Raw genomic sequence first — 16,689 nt, 5'->3', positions numbered from 1 at the left:
CTTTATTGCATTTTTTAATTTGTTCTTTTTTGTGGAAGTAGTTGGCTGTAGTTGCCACATGGAAATTACAAGCATGACTCATCAAGGTCCTAGTCTCGTGTTAAGGATAGAAGAGAATATGGTCTTCAAAATGCTTTTTTAAAAGTTGAAGCTTTTTATTTGAAGTGGTTCTAAAGTCCACAGTCATGAAACATACTGGCTTATATTAAACGACATACTGGCTTATATTAAACGACATATAGGTAGTGTTTGTGGGAGTTTATGTCCTACTGTTGATAGCAAAAAGTGAACTCAGTTTGTCCACATAGCAGGCAAGAGATTGTGAACTTACAGAGTAAGATTTATGTGATTAACCACTAATATTGATTGCTCTGATCTTTTATGGGAAAGTGGGCACCTCTCTTATTACAATTTTAAGCAGCTAAGATTTCTTGTGGCAACCAGGGGTGAAAGACTCACTATTCTCATTAGCGCTCTTGTTCACCCTTCTCTACATCATGCCAAACAGATTAGTTGGATTTTACTCCATAATTTTCTTCCAGCATTTTGCCTCTCTGTGACTCACCAAGGGGTGAACTGAAATAACTGTTGGGGCCACATCTGCAGAAGTATGTATTTACTTCAGTAGCACAAGCATCTTAGTCAAAATAGACATACAGCTACGAAATGACTTGCACAAAATGGTGCAGTAGTTTGACTAAAAGTAACTTGTTTTATCCATAATCACATTTTGCATATTCTTATTCAACTCCATTTTAAAAAAAGATTCCGTGATTGAAGTACATTGCTGATAATATTTGCAGGAGTAAACGAGCCTCGTCACAGAGGCAATCAATAGGGAGATGTCTGTTTGTATATGATTTTACATATCTGCAAGCTAGCTGAGACATCCAGCTAAAAAATGCTGCACCATGGGACACTGTGTAGATATCTGATACTTCCCAGGAGCCTTGGGGTCTGTAAACTAATGAATGCACTACATGTAGCCATATATGTAGGTTTTTCACCTCTGACAAATATGGTAAGGATAATTTACTTCACTTAATAACCAATTAAGTGCAGTTCAATACAGCTGACTATCGTAAGTTAAATATTCATTTTACGTAACTGTTTCAGGACATGGTGTGTGAGAGAACACAAACGAGCAGAAATTGCTCATGCAAAATGTGAGAGGGGACGACAGCTTGTGTGCGATGCCTTTCAGTGCTATGAATTTCATTTCATAGCACTTTTGCTTTTTGACAGGCATCCTATCCAGGCTGGGGCAGGTTGCAGTCAAAAAAATCTAGGTTGGTATGTAACTTTTGAGTTCAGCGTGGGGGATGTCGCAGAATGCTGTGATTCACATTGGTGTGCATTGGATTCTTGGGTCGTATGTAAATTGAGATTGCCGCAGCCAAGTTGGTTGAAGCTTTTGAGCGGTGTCAGGCACCTATTGTTGTTCAGGGCAAAGCGAAGGGGAAGTGGGTCTGAGGAGACCGAAAAGCAACTTTAGTCCGAGGTGCAAATCTTGTAGGGCTATGGGACCGCGTTGGCACAGCAGCAGTGATGTGCTGAGGTTTGCACAGGTAGACGTGGGAAAGGCCTGTGGGGTGCATCCTTCCCCCTCAGCCACAGCTCTGTTTAACCCACGGGGCAAGTAGGCACAAGCCTCTGGGGCGTCACCCACCTTCTGGCCACAGATGTTTACATTCGGAAAGCCACGGAATGGTACTGACATTGCCCTGCTGTCCAGCAGTACCACTACCCATAGATGTGTGCCCGTCACACCTTGCAGTGGGGGAAATGCATTCAAATTCCCACTGAAGAGAATTGTCCTGCTCTCACGCCGCTGCTGCATGGCTCTGCAGCACCTCCAGCATGGGATGGTGCTTACAGGTTGCCCAAAGGGCTGCAGCATTGTCAGAAGTACATATGTGTAAAAGCCAATCAGCCTGATCTCCCCAAAGAAATCTGATAAAAGAGAATACACAGCCATGCTAGTTTTGCTCTGCTGCCAGGTCATTTCTGTTTGCATTGCACAACAGCCAAGCCTCAAGATTTGGGCCCATATTTCCTAATTTATTTTGAACAAGAAAATATTGGAACAGAGACCTTAGGAGGCACTGAGGCAGCATGCCACACTGGAGAATTTGTTTTGCTTTGCAGCTACCGAGACTGCTGCTCGAGAGTTAATTCACCATGGGGTTGAAAATACGCAGCCCAACTTTTTAAATATTTGTCTTATTTCAAAATATGCTTGGGCAAAATTCATTTATATATAATAAAAACAGTGCAACAACTTTATTAAGGATTAATAACCTTTATTAAGCATATATTTGCCTGCTGTATGTTGACTAGAAGCTATGAAAAATGTGATGTTACTATTGCCGCGTGTTTAAATGATTGCCTGCATATGTATCCATGACAATATCTATTCATCTTCTGTTCTTTATATATGTTTTTATTATAAATATCTTTATTCTAGCTGAACATGTTAATATCAAAGTTGACACAGTGAAGTGCAAATTGGAATAGGTCAAATGAAAATCAGATATCTGTATCTTGAATTATTTCCAAGTAGTTCGGTATTGATAAGAGATATCTGATTGTTGTCTGTCAAGACGTAGCAGCCTTCAGTAATTCGTGCTTTCTAGTCAAAGCAAGGGTTTCACGCTCAGCTTTCCAAGTCTGTAGTAAATACTTTACCAGGCATAAGTGGTGTATGGGAATTAGATTAATCCATGTGGTAGAGAGTTTATAAGGTTTAGTGCATATATGCAATTTCAAGAAGAGAGGTCTTTTCCATAATCATTTATCTCAAGCATAGGAAGCATATGCACAATTATATAATTAACAGAATATTTGTTTGTCAGTGTTTGGTTATGTGCGTAATAATATCATTATTAGGCCTTCTGTGCTCCTGTATTATCAGATTGTTATCTCCCTGCTCCTTTAATTCACCATCTCTGCTTTTTAGATTAATCACTTTGTTTTAATCCAAACATTGTGTTGTTTTGGTTTGTCTTTTTTTTTTTAACCAGGAACAGAATGATTTGTGAACACCAAAGCAAAAGTTATTTTAGAAGATTGTAATCTTTTGTTGTTGTTATTTGGTTTTGTTATTGTCATATCTGGTAATCATTTTTATAAGGTGGTATTTTAGTCCCAAATCTTGTTCCAGATCATATTTGCTCTATTCTAATCAGCTGTGCATCTCCTAAATTACCTTCAGTGTCCTTTTCCTCCATCATGCTGCAGGCAGCATACTGCCAGCTGAAACTCTCACAATCTTCATGATTTTCTTCTTTAGTGGCCAGTCCTGCTTACTGCTGAAGTTTAAGTTTACCTTATCAGGCTTTTCTGAAAAGGTTGAAAAAATAGTACATTTATATTTTCCATTGTGCCCACAAAGTTTGAATTAAACTAGTTAATACAGTTTTCCTCCAAATATTCAAATGTATTGGGAAATACATATATATATATATATATGTATTTTTTTTTAAGAGGGACTGATTGATACTCTATCTTGTTGAAAAAAAGATTGGTTTCTAAACAAACAACCCACTAGATGGTTACCCCTTGATCATATGTTATGGAAGATGTCATCTACGTTTTCCCTTGTTTTTCTTTGTGAAACATGTTTCTTTGGTTTTGGGTTTTGGTTTTTATTTTTCCTTTTCAGCAGTCTCGGTAATGATCTTAGTAAGCCTTTTCAAGACATACAGCATAGGTACAACTTTTCATGTTTCATACATATGCCACCTCCACTTATTCTGCTTTGAATAATAGTATTATGTAACAGTGTATTCATTTTCCAGCCTTGCATTTCTTTGCTTCTGAGATTATAATCTATTTTATGCACTGCAGAATATGATAAATATTTCATGCATTTCGTCCTATTACCATTTTCTTTTTTCTGCATGTCCTATATGCTGTTTGTGCTTATTTTAGTAAACATCAATGTGATTCTTTACCTTGTCTTGACGCATTCCTCTTTTTTAATAATAAGTAGTATATGCATAGTGCAAAATTTTCTCTTTATAGAATTAATGATTTTCCTTTTCTGTGTTCAGAGGCCATACTATTTTGTGTATTACAGGACTGGTATTAGCCTTCTCACTCACCTACTTTTGCTGCTGCCTCATGTTTGTGTTTTGTTGTTGCTTTGTTGTCGGTTGTTTTAAAGTTACTGCCCTAAACATTTTGGTTATATACCTGTCTATGCAGTAATTCATGTTTTCTTTGGTCGATGATGCAACTTTCCCTTTAGACATAGTCTATTCAAACACTATGCATTTTATCAATAAAGAAGTTTAATTTTTCCCTTATCTCGCAGCTTGTACAAACTTGTTGCTTTCAAGTTTGTCTAGTTGGGTTACTTTCTTCCAAGTGCATGATGGGAACAAGCCCTGTCTGTCTCGCAGTTACGTATTTTGTCAATACTTTACCACCTTTTAGCTTTCACCTTTCAGGGGGTTACTTTCGGTCCCGCGCTGCGCACTCGACACAGAGGCAATTCTGTGGCGTGGGGATGTGGCATGTGGCCGTCCCGAGCCCGGAGCGGTGTATCGCTCTCACGCACGGTGTGCTGCAGCTCGCTCTGGCTGGCCGCGGCGCCCAGCGGAGCCACCAGAGCCGCGGTGGACGATGCGCTCCGCGGAACGAGCCCGGTTTAACTCAGCCTCGGCCGCCTTTCAGAACCGCGGCTGGTGCTGTTCTTTCACCCCCGTCGGTATCGAAGGCGAGGGGAGGGAAGGAGAAACTTCTTTCCCCCACATGGGCCGCTGGCCCCCCGAGGCGGCCCCCGCGGCGCGTCCCCACCTGCCGGCCCTGGGGGGCCGCCGCCGCCGCTGTGCACCTGCCCGGTGCGGCCCGCGCAGGCTCCGCGCCGAGGGGCGGAGGCTGCGACAGCGCGGCGCACCCGGCAGCGCCGGCAGGATATTGTTCAGCCTTCACCCCCGCCCCTCTTCCTCCTCCTCCTCCTCCTGCTGCTGCTGCGGGTGCTACTGCTGTGCCCCCATGCCCGTCCCCCCGGCTCGCCCCCTCCGCCGCAGGCCCCATCTGCCGGGGGGGCGCGCTGTGGCGCGGAGCGGGGCGGCGCGGAGCGGGCATTGTGCGCGGCGCAGGCAGGGCCGCCTCACCCGCACCCAGCGAGCTGCAAATTCGTGCGCGCCCGGAAGCCGCACGCCCTCTTCCCCCGGCCCCCCCGCTCACCTACCGCCGCCGGCGGCCGCCCCCCCGGCACGGCCCGGCCCGGCCTGGCCCGGCGCCCCCTCCCCGCTCCTCGCTGCGGTCCCCCTCTGCCACCGCACTTCTGCCGACCCCCTCCCCCTTCCCCGGCCTCCCCTCCCCCACGCCTCTCTCCTTCACCACCACCTCCTCCTCATCCTCCTCCTCCTCTGCCACTTTCTCTCTCTCTCCCAGGACGCGTCGGATGATCCGGGGCCGCTGGGGAAGGGCTCCGGGCAGCAGCAGGGAGGCTGCGTCCTCCTCCCGTCTCCGGCTGTGGAGGAAAAAAAAAAAAAAAAAAAAAAAAAAAAAAAAAAAAAAAAAAGCCGGTGGCCTCGGTGTTATTTTGTATTAAAATGAGGAGGAGGAAGAAGAAGCAGCGGCAGCAGCAGCAGCGAGCGGTAGCGGAGAGGAGGAGAGGAGGCTGTGAGCAGGGGACGGCGGCGGCAGCAGCAGGAGGAGGAGGAGTAGTGATGAGTCAACTAATAATTTAATGGGGACAGAAACAGAGAGGGAGAGAGAGAGGAGGGGGGGGGAGCAGAGCAGAGCGAGGCAGCTCCGTCCGGGGACACACACACATACACACACACATATCCATGTAACATCCAGCAACAACCACCAAACCGGCCTAAATAACAACCATACCCAGCCAGCCAGGGGAAACGAGAATTAAAAAAAAAAAAAAGAAAAAAGACAAAATACAAAGCCTACCATTATTATTCTTTTTCAATTGTTACTGGGTTTTTTTTTGCTGGCTTGGTTTTTGTTGTTGTTGGCTTTTTGCAACCTTTCTATTTTATATTTTTTACCCCTTCTTGCGAGTAACTCTTCACGGAGTTCCCAGATTTTCTTTTTTTTTTCTTTGCAGAAGCAGAACCAGTTTTTTGTTGTTGGTTTTCTTTTTTTCCTTTTTTTTTAAATTTTTTTTTCCTAATAGGATCGGGGGTTTTTTTTAATTATAATTTCTCCCGGTGTTGGACTCGGAGGGAGTGAAACCTCGTCACTTTTTTGTAGTGGTGGTGGTGTGCCTTGTTGTGTGTTTCCTTCCTCCCCTCTGTTCTTTTTCTCTCTCCCCTCCTCTCTCGCTCCCTCTCTCCCCCCGTCACTCGCACAACAACCCCCGGTAAATGAGAGGAGACAGGTCCTCTCTGCCTTTTTTTTCTTCCTTTTTTTTTTTTTTTTTTTTTTTTTTTTTTCCCCTCCCCGGACCGCAGAGGCGAGATTAAAAGTGGCATTTTAGTGCCTTTTCCTGCAATTTTCTCTCCACTTTTTTTTTTTTCTCTTTTTATCTCCAGTAGCGATCTCTGGGGCTGAGGTTTCCGCAGAAAGTTTGGGGGCTGTTACGGTGTATATTTTTGCGGAGGGGGAGGGGAGCGGGCTCCTTCTGTGTGTGCTGCTCCTCTGGGTGCCTATTGGAGAATAATAGTGTAAGTGACAACCTAGAAGTAGACTTTCTGCTCTTCACACTGGATAGAAAAGCTGCCTTTTTTTTTTCTTTGCTTTTTTTTTTTTTTAATAACCCCCTTTCTCACTTGATCCTTTATGCATTGGTTTTATTTTTGAAAGGATAGCTAGACTTAAATCACCCTCCACCTTAATTTAAACCTGCTACTTATTTTTAAATTATTATTATTATTATTATTATTAATTCCTCATTTTGAGCGTTACACTTGTCTGATCAATTTGATCTGCAGCTCTGTCTTCCGTTGCTAAACCTCGAAAACTGGCTCTCTCAAAAGATATTTAATCTCTATTTTTTTTTTTTTTTGTCCATTGCCGTTTTTGCTCATGGCTACTCTGTTTCTCGCTATCTGTTTTTGCCCCTCCCCGCCTAGAGGAAAATAGCAACAAGAAAAAAAAGAAAAAAAAAAGAGAATATTAGGGAAGTAGTCCTCAGGTCTGCTGCCCCCCCCCCCCCCCCTTTCAGAAAGGGGGGGACCTAAAAACATCAGTCTTGAACTTCTTCCTCTTCAAGAGCTCGGGCTGCAAAGGAAACCTCCTTTGTTTTTGTTATTTATATGCTGTCAAGTTTTGAAGTGGTGAGTTTCGGGTCGGTTTTGCTAATTTCACTCAGAAAACTGCAGTGTTTCTGTTTCTAGATAAGTACTTTGCTTCTTTGTCTCTTTAAAAGGTCACAGGGAAAGCTTGGCCTGGATTGTGAGAGCCATATGGAACGGATAAGTGCGGAGCCTCTCTCAAATGTGATTATGGGTTTTTATGGGGGAGGGAGGGAAGAGGAGGGGAAAGGCATGGGGAGGGGGCTGATTCAGGAGGAGAGAAAGAAATAACATAATACCGGCAGCGTTACATCGCGACAAAAGGAGATACGGCACCGACTCTCATTCAGAAATTGCGCGGTGTGCCTGTACGTGTACGCTGGCTCCGGGAAACTGTGCCTTGAAATTGTGCTCTTCTCTCACTGATCTGTGATGAAAACTTGTAGTTGTGAAAGATGCCTAAATGCGAAACCCGGGGAAACTCCTGGCCTGGAACCGGCGGAGATGATAGGTCTTTCCTGCCACCCTCTCCCTGGGCAGGCCATGCTGGTTGTTGCTCATCACTATTCCAAACTGAGGTTTCAGTGAACTTTAGCCTTGGGCATGGAGTTTAAATGAGTAAATTAGGTGTTTTATGTGCATGTAATTTTGCTTTGTAACATAAAGCTTTTTACAAGATGACTAAGCGGTGAAAGGATGCCGATGGGTGGGTATTCTCAGGCCAAGCGAAAATGACCCATTTGGTGTTTTGGTTGCAGTCAGTGTATTAACTAAGTGGCGATCTATCACTTTTATTCACTGTACATGATGTAGTGCGATTCTGACTCATGATGACTAGATACTTTTTGTAGCAAAGAGCCTTCGTGCCTTAGAGTACTTCTGAAGTTGCCAAAAGTGATGAGGAATTTCTTGTTCGAAGCTTTTTTGTGTGCGTTTTCTTTTACTCTTCCCCCCCCCCCAACACCCCTTTTTTTTCTTTTTTTTCTTTTTTTTTTTTTTTTTTTTTTGTTAATCCTCTTTTTCTTGAGATAGACCAGTCTCAGAATAGCAGCCCTATGGTCTGTTAGTGCTGTTAGAAACATCGGAAGATGTTAACAGTTTGAGTCTGTAATTCTTTGCTTAGGTTACACTTAGCACAGTTTAAAAAATTCTTTTTGAAAAGTGGCTAAAATAGGCATGTTTACTGTTAATGAGACGCATGACCTAAAACAGATGGGATAAAGATGAATAGAGAACCTTAGCTTGTCACCTAACAGCATAAGGAAAAATGATTGTCTGAACTTCATCTATTTGGTTGCATTCTTGACGTTGCTTGTAAAGGTTCGAGTTAATACATTGCTTTTTTCTTCACCGTATCGGGAAAAACAGCGTGATGTTCAAACAAGAAAAAAATAGTCTGCAAAATTATCACTGGCATGTATACTAGTGACATAGAACTGCATATATATAAAGATTCCAATATATTTAGGCTCTAATAACTTGGCTATGAAATGTGCAGAAAATGTATTGAATTATTAGGCAACTGAAAGAAAAGTAGCAATTATCCGATTCACACCAGTCTTTCTAAATGTGACTTCCCCAGGATTACTATTTGTGCTTGCTAATGTAAATACTGGTTCAAAGATTAATGTCTGTTGACCTGTCCTTAGTGATTATATTATTTATATATATATATATTTATAACATAATTGTCTGTATAGTTATACCTTTCCCTGTCGGGGAAAGGTAGATAAAATACCTAACAATCACAACAGTATTGATTAGTGAAATCATAACCAGAAAGATGCCTTTGCCCTCAGCAAGCTTTTTTAATATAGTTGAAAAACAGGTACTGATGAGTGGCAAAAATCCTTAAAACTTACTCTGTTATGTTGTAGGCTTGGGAGATTTTTAGTGATTTCACTGTAATTGTTATTCATGGACAGAGGTTTCAAAAGTTTAAAAAAAGGGAAGTACAAGCATGGTAATATATACCTTTTCTTAATTTGCTATTGAAATTCTGTTCTTTTGGTTTCAAATAGCTGTATCAGCATCACTCAGGTTTTGGGGTTTTTTTATATTTGAGGGCATCAAAACTACTGTAGAAATTGTGGACGATTTTTCCACAGCTTTATGTTTGATGAGAAGTTACTCAGTTATTTATCTTAATTGAATAAACTACTTTGTTTAACACTTGAAGCTTAATATCTGAGAAATTGCATGTATTGAACCTTGCAAAAGTTGATAAACTCTGTATAATATTGGTTAGGAAACTCAAAAGCAATCCTCTCCCGCCACTGCTTTCTGAAGTTAAATGTCAAATTCTAACTTCTATTTTTAAGGGGGAGAGGAATTGTAAATGGACAATAGTCTACATCTCTAATAAATCTGTTGCTTCTTCAACTTAAGTTTTAACAATCTCTCTATTTTGGCTTGTCCATTTTATAATCAAATAGATCAAGAATTTTTTCATTAGAATCTTTCTCTCTCCCTCCACAACAAAAACATCCGCGAATAATAACAAACCTTTCTGTGAGATTTGTAACAATACCTGTCTTGGAGCACACACCTTGACAATCATCATCACTTATATGGGTTTTAGACTCTCTCAGTTTTAGTAGAATATCTCCAAAGATTTTTTAAATTTTTTTTTAAGAAGTACTCTGGTTGGCTTTTAAAAAACCATTCCACTAGATTATGACACAATCTCTCTGTAAACTGGGGTATGAGGTAATTTTTGAAGAATAAGTTTGTTTCTTTTAAAAAAGGCATTTATTTCTAGTTAAAACAGTTATGTATTCTTCTTTATGAGCTTGTGATACATATATATCTGTCTCTGTACATGTGCAGGCTGTGTACGTATACATATGCGCACACGTGTACAACATATATATTTTTTTTTTAATCATGGCAGGTGATCTTTAGAGGCGGGACTGAGTATGGATCATTTGAACGAGGCAACTCAGGGGAAAGAACATTCAGAAATGTCTAACAATGTAAGCGATCCGAAGGGTCCACCAGCCAAAATTGCGCGCTTGGAACAGAATGGGAGCCCATTAGGAAGAGGAAGACTTGGAAGTACAGGAACTAAAATGCAAGGAGTGCCTTTAAAACACTCTGGACACCTGATGAAAACTAATATTAGAAAAGGTAACGCTTTTGATAATTCTGCATTAGAGAAATATGATTTTTAATATTTGGGGGGGAAACATACTTTTGCAGACTTGACTTCATTTATATTTCAGGATTAAAATCTCCATTCTAAAACACTATATATTCCCAATTCTGATATAAATCACTTTTGGGAAATGTAAGGTTCATTCTTGGGTGGAGCATCTTGCTTTTCAGGGTGGAGTCTGATTTTTGTTAAGGTAAAGGCTAGCTACTGTAATTAAAGGAAATTCTTACATTGAAATATAAGTAATTTGGTGCGTTAATTCTTTGAGTAAGCGCTGGGCTAAGAAACGCAAAAATATGTAAGAGTAAATACTGAACCCCTCAAAAAAATTCTTTGCCTTTCCTCCTAATGATGGTCCTATGATTGGAAGGGCAGCAGTATTTCCATAGCAGTTGCAAGTTGGTTTAAAGGAGAGAGTGTAAATCTTTAGGTATCACATTGGAAAAGTCATTTGTGATGTCAATCTTCGCAGTTTATTTTCTTAAGTACAATTCATTATTGAACAATGAACAACTTGGGTGTCATATTTTTCAGTGGCTGGTTTGCTGTAATTAGACATTTACACAAGGAAAAGGCACATTTAGAATCATTGATGTTTGTATATGGATGGCTTTTGTTTGCATTGAAAATACTTTTAATGGACAATAATATGCAAATTTTACTTATCAAAATTTGTAAGTCTTTTTGACCATGTCCTGCAGGCTTGCTAATTTAAATCGAAATACGCTGCATGTAATTTGGCATGTATCTTGAAACAGCCTCTACTTTTCCTAGTATAATCAGTTATGTTTATAATCCAGATTTTTCTTGTATTTGCTAAGCAAAGTGCAAAATGCAACCATGACTATTAAACGCACAAAGTTTAGAAGGCAGAGGAATTTCATTGTGTCTGATGCATAACATTTATCGTACAATCATTTATTTTTTCCTCGGTTTGGCGAAAACAAAGAATATATTGATCCTGAAATGAACAGACACAGCAGTCCGTATTGTTAGATCTTTATCTATTAAAAATGGAAAAACAGCACTTCAGCAAATTCTTTGGCCTCTGCTCATGATTACCCTATTTATTGATTGTTTGCCAAGAATGTATGCATCTTAAGAAAGCCAGGGTAAGAGCATTAAAAATATAATTTATTACGGCTTTTCAAGCAGAGTGCATTAACATTGTACAGTGAAGCAGTGGAGCTGTATAAAAAGGACTTTCTGACGCCTGCAAACATATAAGTTCCATAAATTCCTAAATAGGAGATTTCAGCTGTCTCTGGTATTATGTGATATTTGCACAGCAAACTTTAATGCCAGGACAGTTTTAGACAAGGATTCTACAGACTTCAGTGCTCCTTATGGCAGACGTGCTGTTTACACAGACTCGTAAACCTTCAGCAAAAGCTCTAACACTGCCTTCAGGTTTAAATCATGCTGTATTTTTAGCAGGGAGCACTGACCAATGCTCTCCCCTTTAATACTAGAAGGTTATGAAGTTGCTGCACTTGGAGGTCTTGCCAAGTACTAGCAGGAGTGATCAGCCAGCTGAGATTGTGCTCTCCTGTATAACATTTTTCACATTAACAGAAGGACACTAGTGACAGTTTTGCTAAAAGATTTAGTGGCTTGATTTGTAGTCAGATGATACCTGTGTCACACTACCGGGATCCACCTCTTTTAATCTATGCTGTGCCTCAAAATTTGGCCAGGAGGCTCTCCTGTGTTGTTTAAAGTACCTCATTTCCCAAAATGCTGCAACTGAAGAAACCATGTACCCGGCAAAAAAAGGTGCTGATAAGCAGCAAAGTACCTGTGTGTTGTGTCTGATCATAGCTTAATTTGTAGGAGCTGATAAGGGGAAAAATAAATATGCTTTAACTGGTTTAGGATGTGTCTGCACTGTTTGTTAGAATGAAGCTTTGCTTACATTTTATCTTCAGGAATTACTGATGAAACTACTTAAGAATTTTGAGCCCTTACTCTGAGTCAGATGGTAGTAGGTAAAACATCAATTGTGAGAGCCTAAAAGGGAGAAAAAGCCCAAAAAACAAACCACCACCTTTTTGCAGATGAATCGTGTGTGTCCACAGCTTATTTAAAACCAGTGAAATAAACATCACTTTGCATGTACTGATTTTGCTTTGGTCTTCTCTCCCTTCCTGGCCAGTCTCACTCAGATTACAGAAAAAAAAAAAAAAAAAATTAAAAAGAAAAGAAAAATCTCCTTCCTGCACTACATAAATATTGGCAAGCTTTTGCTCTTGTGTTTCAGTCTTTCATGCTGAGCCTATTGGGCAAACTGGAGTGAGTTTGTGAGCTTTTCCTTGCAAGCCTGAAGGGGTTTGTTTGCCAGAGATTGGCTCTCTGGTGAACAGATGTAGTTTAAATATACGTGCTTAAGAGGTATCTTTTTTATCGTGATTTCTTACTATATGTTAGAGCACAAATCAGCAGATGTGGTCTTACTCTATTGTCAAGAGTAAAGCTTCCTTTTAGACTACACCATGTCTGGTGCACCTTAGCGGGTTAGGAGGTTTCTGAAAGTCTAGAGGGCAGTGGTTATAGAGGCATTAACATTGTAGGACTAATTGGAGTTCCTGGGTGCCCTGTTAAAATAACCCTTGTCATCATTTATGCTAAAGATGATACCCCTCTGGCAGGCTGCCATAAGACAGTTCTGTACATCTCCTTTTAACCCTTCTCCTTTCTGTCATTAAGAGATCCTAACCTGTGCTGCTGGAGACAGTGGAACAGAATTGGAGCTTAAAACCACAGGTCATTGTGTCATCAATGTCTATCTGGGAGGCTGGGAGGGATTTTCATAAAGTCCAGGAATCAGATTGCTGGGAGAGACTTTGTCCTTAAACCAGCTTGGGTTGTTTGTTACTTCTCTCTCTGTCATCAAAAGGGAGGAAAATAAAATAAAATAAATAAAAAGAAAAAAGGAAAAGGCAAAAGGAAAGAAAAAAGGTTACTTGCTTAATATTCTGTGCAGTGTATGGAAGGGTTTGCCATATGATGCTACAAAACTGGAAACTAGTAATTAACTTTCAGGCATGCCAAAATAGCGTTGTGGGATGTAAAGTGCGGGAGACAACAAGAAGAAAAACAAAAATAAGCCTGAACTGCAGGTACACTTCTTAAAGTGGCATTGAAGTCATGATTTGTTCCTTAAAGATGCAAGAGAAAGTAGTGCTCAATTGCACTCAGTGAATGAAGCACGAATTAGTGTTAACTTTTGCCTTGTTTCCTTGTGTACTCTTTTCAGAGTGAATGTATAACACACAAGGTGATTTGTTGTTGATGTTGAAACCAATTAAATATTTTTGGCAGGACTAAGAAAGTTTTAATGTTAACAAACAAAATTATGTGGCTGGTACTAAAATGGCTTACAGTGAAGACATCTGCAGTATGTATTTAGGTTCTCATGCTGCCTGCTACTCACAACAAATCAGGCAGGACAGAGAGAATCAACTTCTCTTCAGTCAACCTTGTTGTTTCTACAGAAGGTAATTCTTTAAATCTGCATCTGATCAAGGGAGATAATTTTGCATTTCTGCCTTTCAGGGAGATATATGTTTTGTAGAACTTTCTGTTTTTTGGGGAGGGTGAGGGGAAAGGACTCGGGGAATATGTTGATCAAATATTTGTGATGATTCTTGATGCCTCCTCTGCCTGTTCGTACAGGTTTTATTTACATAACTCTGTATAGACCCACCTACTCTACTATAACTCAAGTTTAATATGTTAAATTTAATTTTTTTTAATAGGAAGTATGCTTCCAGTTTTCTGTGTAGTGGAACATTATGAAAATGCCATTGAGTATGATTCTAAGGAGGAGCATGCAGAATTTGTATTGGTGAGGAAGGATATGCTTTTCAACCAGCTGATTGAAATGGCATTGCTATCTCTTGGATATTCTCACAGCTCTGCTGCCCAAGCAAAAGGTAAATAAGATTATGAAATTGTACAATGAATTGTGTTTGTTTGTGGGGTCTTGGGGGAGGGGCAGGATTTCTTTCAGGAATGCAATGCAGGTTTTACTTCTTAAACTTCTTACAGATTCTGTGTTTGTATTTTTTTTTCCTTGATGTGTTTTTATTTAGTTAGTGCACATTTTGTTCATGGGGAATGTGGAGGTAAATTCCTTTTTTTTCTTTTTTTTTTTTTTTTAAGAAGAAAAAAGACTTCAACTGAATCATTAGTATGCTTATTGACCTTAATAATCTGCTCCACTGAGGATCCACAAGGAAGTGTAAAGCATATTTGAGCAGATGGACTGTTGAGAGTCAACTTGCATTTATGACTGAATATCCAGCTCTGTTTCTTTTATTTTGTTCCTGATGGTTTTATAGACTGCAAAGTAATTTTTTTGTGCTCAATTCTTGCATTGCAAAATTCTTACTAATTTGTTGAGAGGAATGCTAACTATTATATCATGTCCTACTGAATTCATGGGAGCTTAGGAAAATGTACTTCTATACATATTTTAAAAATCTCTACTGCAATGCATTTGTATTATTTCATAATATAGATAAGGCCTATCCTTGGTGGTGTGTGGGTGGGGGGTTTTTAGAGGGGGTTGTTCTTTTGTTTTGCCAGATTTAAGAGGTTAGAAACAAAGGTAGTGATCTTGTTAAAATCAGATATTTCTTTTGCCTCTAGGAATTAGGTAAATCTCTTTCTTTCAATTTTTCCTGCCCTTCTTGCCCACTCCCCCTCCCCTCCAAAAATTACAATCCTGCAGGGCTTATCCAGGTTGGGAAGTGGAATCCAGTTCCACTCTCCTATGTGACAGATGCCCCTGATGCTACAGTAGCAGACATGCTGCAAGACGTGTATCATGTGGTCACACTGAAAATCCAGTTACACAGGTAAGTCATATACCAGTTCTGGGATGTGAACTGTTACTTGTCTGCTCTTAACTGTTAATATTGCTTGTATTTAATTCCCACTGTGCTTTGTGCTCAAAGTACAAAGGCTTGCCTAAATTCCTTTTTAGTTACTCTAATTCTTCTTTGCCTTACAGTATACTATTGCAGAAAACTTTTATAGCTCTGATACATAGATTTTCTTTGGATATCTCATTAAAACTATATTGCATTTTAGTCAATTAAATGATGCATTACAAGAAGGCATTTTACATAAAGTTTACTTAAGAGAAAAATATTTTTGCATATCATGAACAGTACCATCTGTGTGCATTTTGTAAAAGAATGACTTGCTCTCACTTATTGTTGCTGTCTAGGCTCTTAAATTTCACGGCAACAAAAAAGCAAAAATGGTTAATATATTAATGCTTTTCATGATCAGTCGTGAGAAAGCATTACACCTTAAATTGTTTTACCAAGCGCATCAGAGCAGGAAGGTAGAAGTAACATGAAAAAATAGTCGCCACATGCAGCTGATGTATAATTCATGCATCAATACAGCAGATGTGTTGTATAAAGTAATTAACTAATCGGAACAATCAGGAGACCGAGAGCAATCTCCAGATGCATCTGCTTGATGCGCAAAATGAAATCTGTCTGTCTTAAAGGAATGTTCTGCAGCAGGATGCAATCTTGTAATAATCCCTTTTCTAATCTGTGTTTCAAATAGTTGCCCTAAACTAGAAGACTTGCCTCCTGAACAATGGTCTCACACAACAGTAAGAAATGCTCTGAAGGACTTACTGAAGGATATGAACCAGAGTTCATTGGCCAAGGAATGTCCCCTTTCGCAGGTACTTAGCATAACATGTAATAAATAATAAAGCACTATAGGCAAGGCTGATGTGAGATTTGAGATTTCTACAGACTGTAGCAAGTAGTACCCGTGGAGTGGATCTGCCAAAAATGCAAATGCATTTGACCACTTCATGATCTTTATAAATATGCCTGATTCATTTTGAACATAGTCTTACAACATTTCCCATGGGAAGTCGTGAAAGGTTGTTTACACCACACTAAAATCATCTCACAGCAAACTGGATTTTAACTGGTTTTTGTCTGCAGTCTTTGAACTGCTTTGATGCAACTACTTTTTTCAAGAACATGTGTTCAAGTTGTTAAAAGGCTCTTTACTTACTGCTGTCAAAAGTACTATTGAATCTGAATGCTTGTTAGATAACCTACAGTAGTTTTAAATGCTAATTCATAAACTGAGACAGTCTTTGGCATGCTATATGAGAATGGAATAAAGAATAAAGCTCTTTGGGTGATATGTTTTTGTTGCAAAGAACCAAAGGAATATCAGTCATTTATTAGTTATAATCAAAATATACCTAAACAAAAATGAGACCTCAATTTATGCGTTGCTAAATATTGAACCAATGCATTCTTCAAACGTTAGTCG

At 39.8% G+C, this 16,689-nt stretch overlaps 1 protein-coding gene across 7 annotated transcripts in view; it reads left to right on the top strand.

Moving 5' to 3' along the window:
- SATB1 (SATB homeobox 1) overlaps nt 1–16,689 on the top strand; it is a 91,806-nt gene that overhangs the window by 11,607 nt on the left and 63,510 nt on the right. For 3 of the 7 annotated variants that reach the window (XM_063154254.1, XM_063154247.1, XM_063154200.1), the window contains exons 1-5: nt 7,099–7,250; nt 10,102–10,337; nt 14,124–14,300; nt 15,101–15,227; nt 15,955–16,078. In XM_063154254.1, coding sequence (XP_063010324.1) covers nt 10,127–10,337; nt 14,124–14,300; nt 15,101–15,227; nt 15,955–16,078 — 639 coding nt within the window. In that variant the 5' untranslated portion in view covers nt 7,099–7,250; nt 10,102–10,126. Of the gene's footprint in view, nt 1–6,421; nt 6,639–7,098; nt 7,251–7,342; nt 7,413–10,101; nt 10,338–14,123; nt 14,301–15,100; nt 15,228–15,954; nt 16,079–16,689 lie in introns of those variants that run through there. The other 4 variants (XM_063154228.1, XM_063154219.1, XM_063154238.1 and 1 more) reach the window with 4 other exon arrangements.

Source organism: Melospiza melodia, chromosome 1 (genome assembly GCF_035770615.1).
Source record: "Melospiza melodia melodia isolate bMelMel2 chromosome 1, bMelMel2.pri, whole genome shotgun sequence".
Classification (NCBI taxonomy): domain Eukaryota; kingdom Metazoa; phylum Chordata; class Aves; order Passeriformes; family Passerellidae; genus Melospiza; species Melospiza melodia.
The sequence above is the reverse complement of the archived record's forward strand: the minus strand, read 5'-3'. Positions and strand labels throughout refer to the sequence as shown.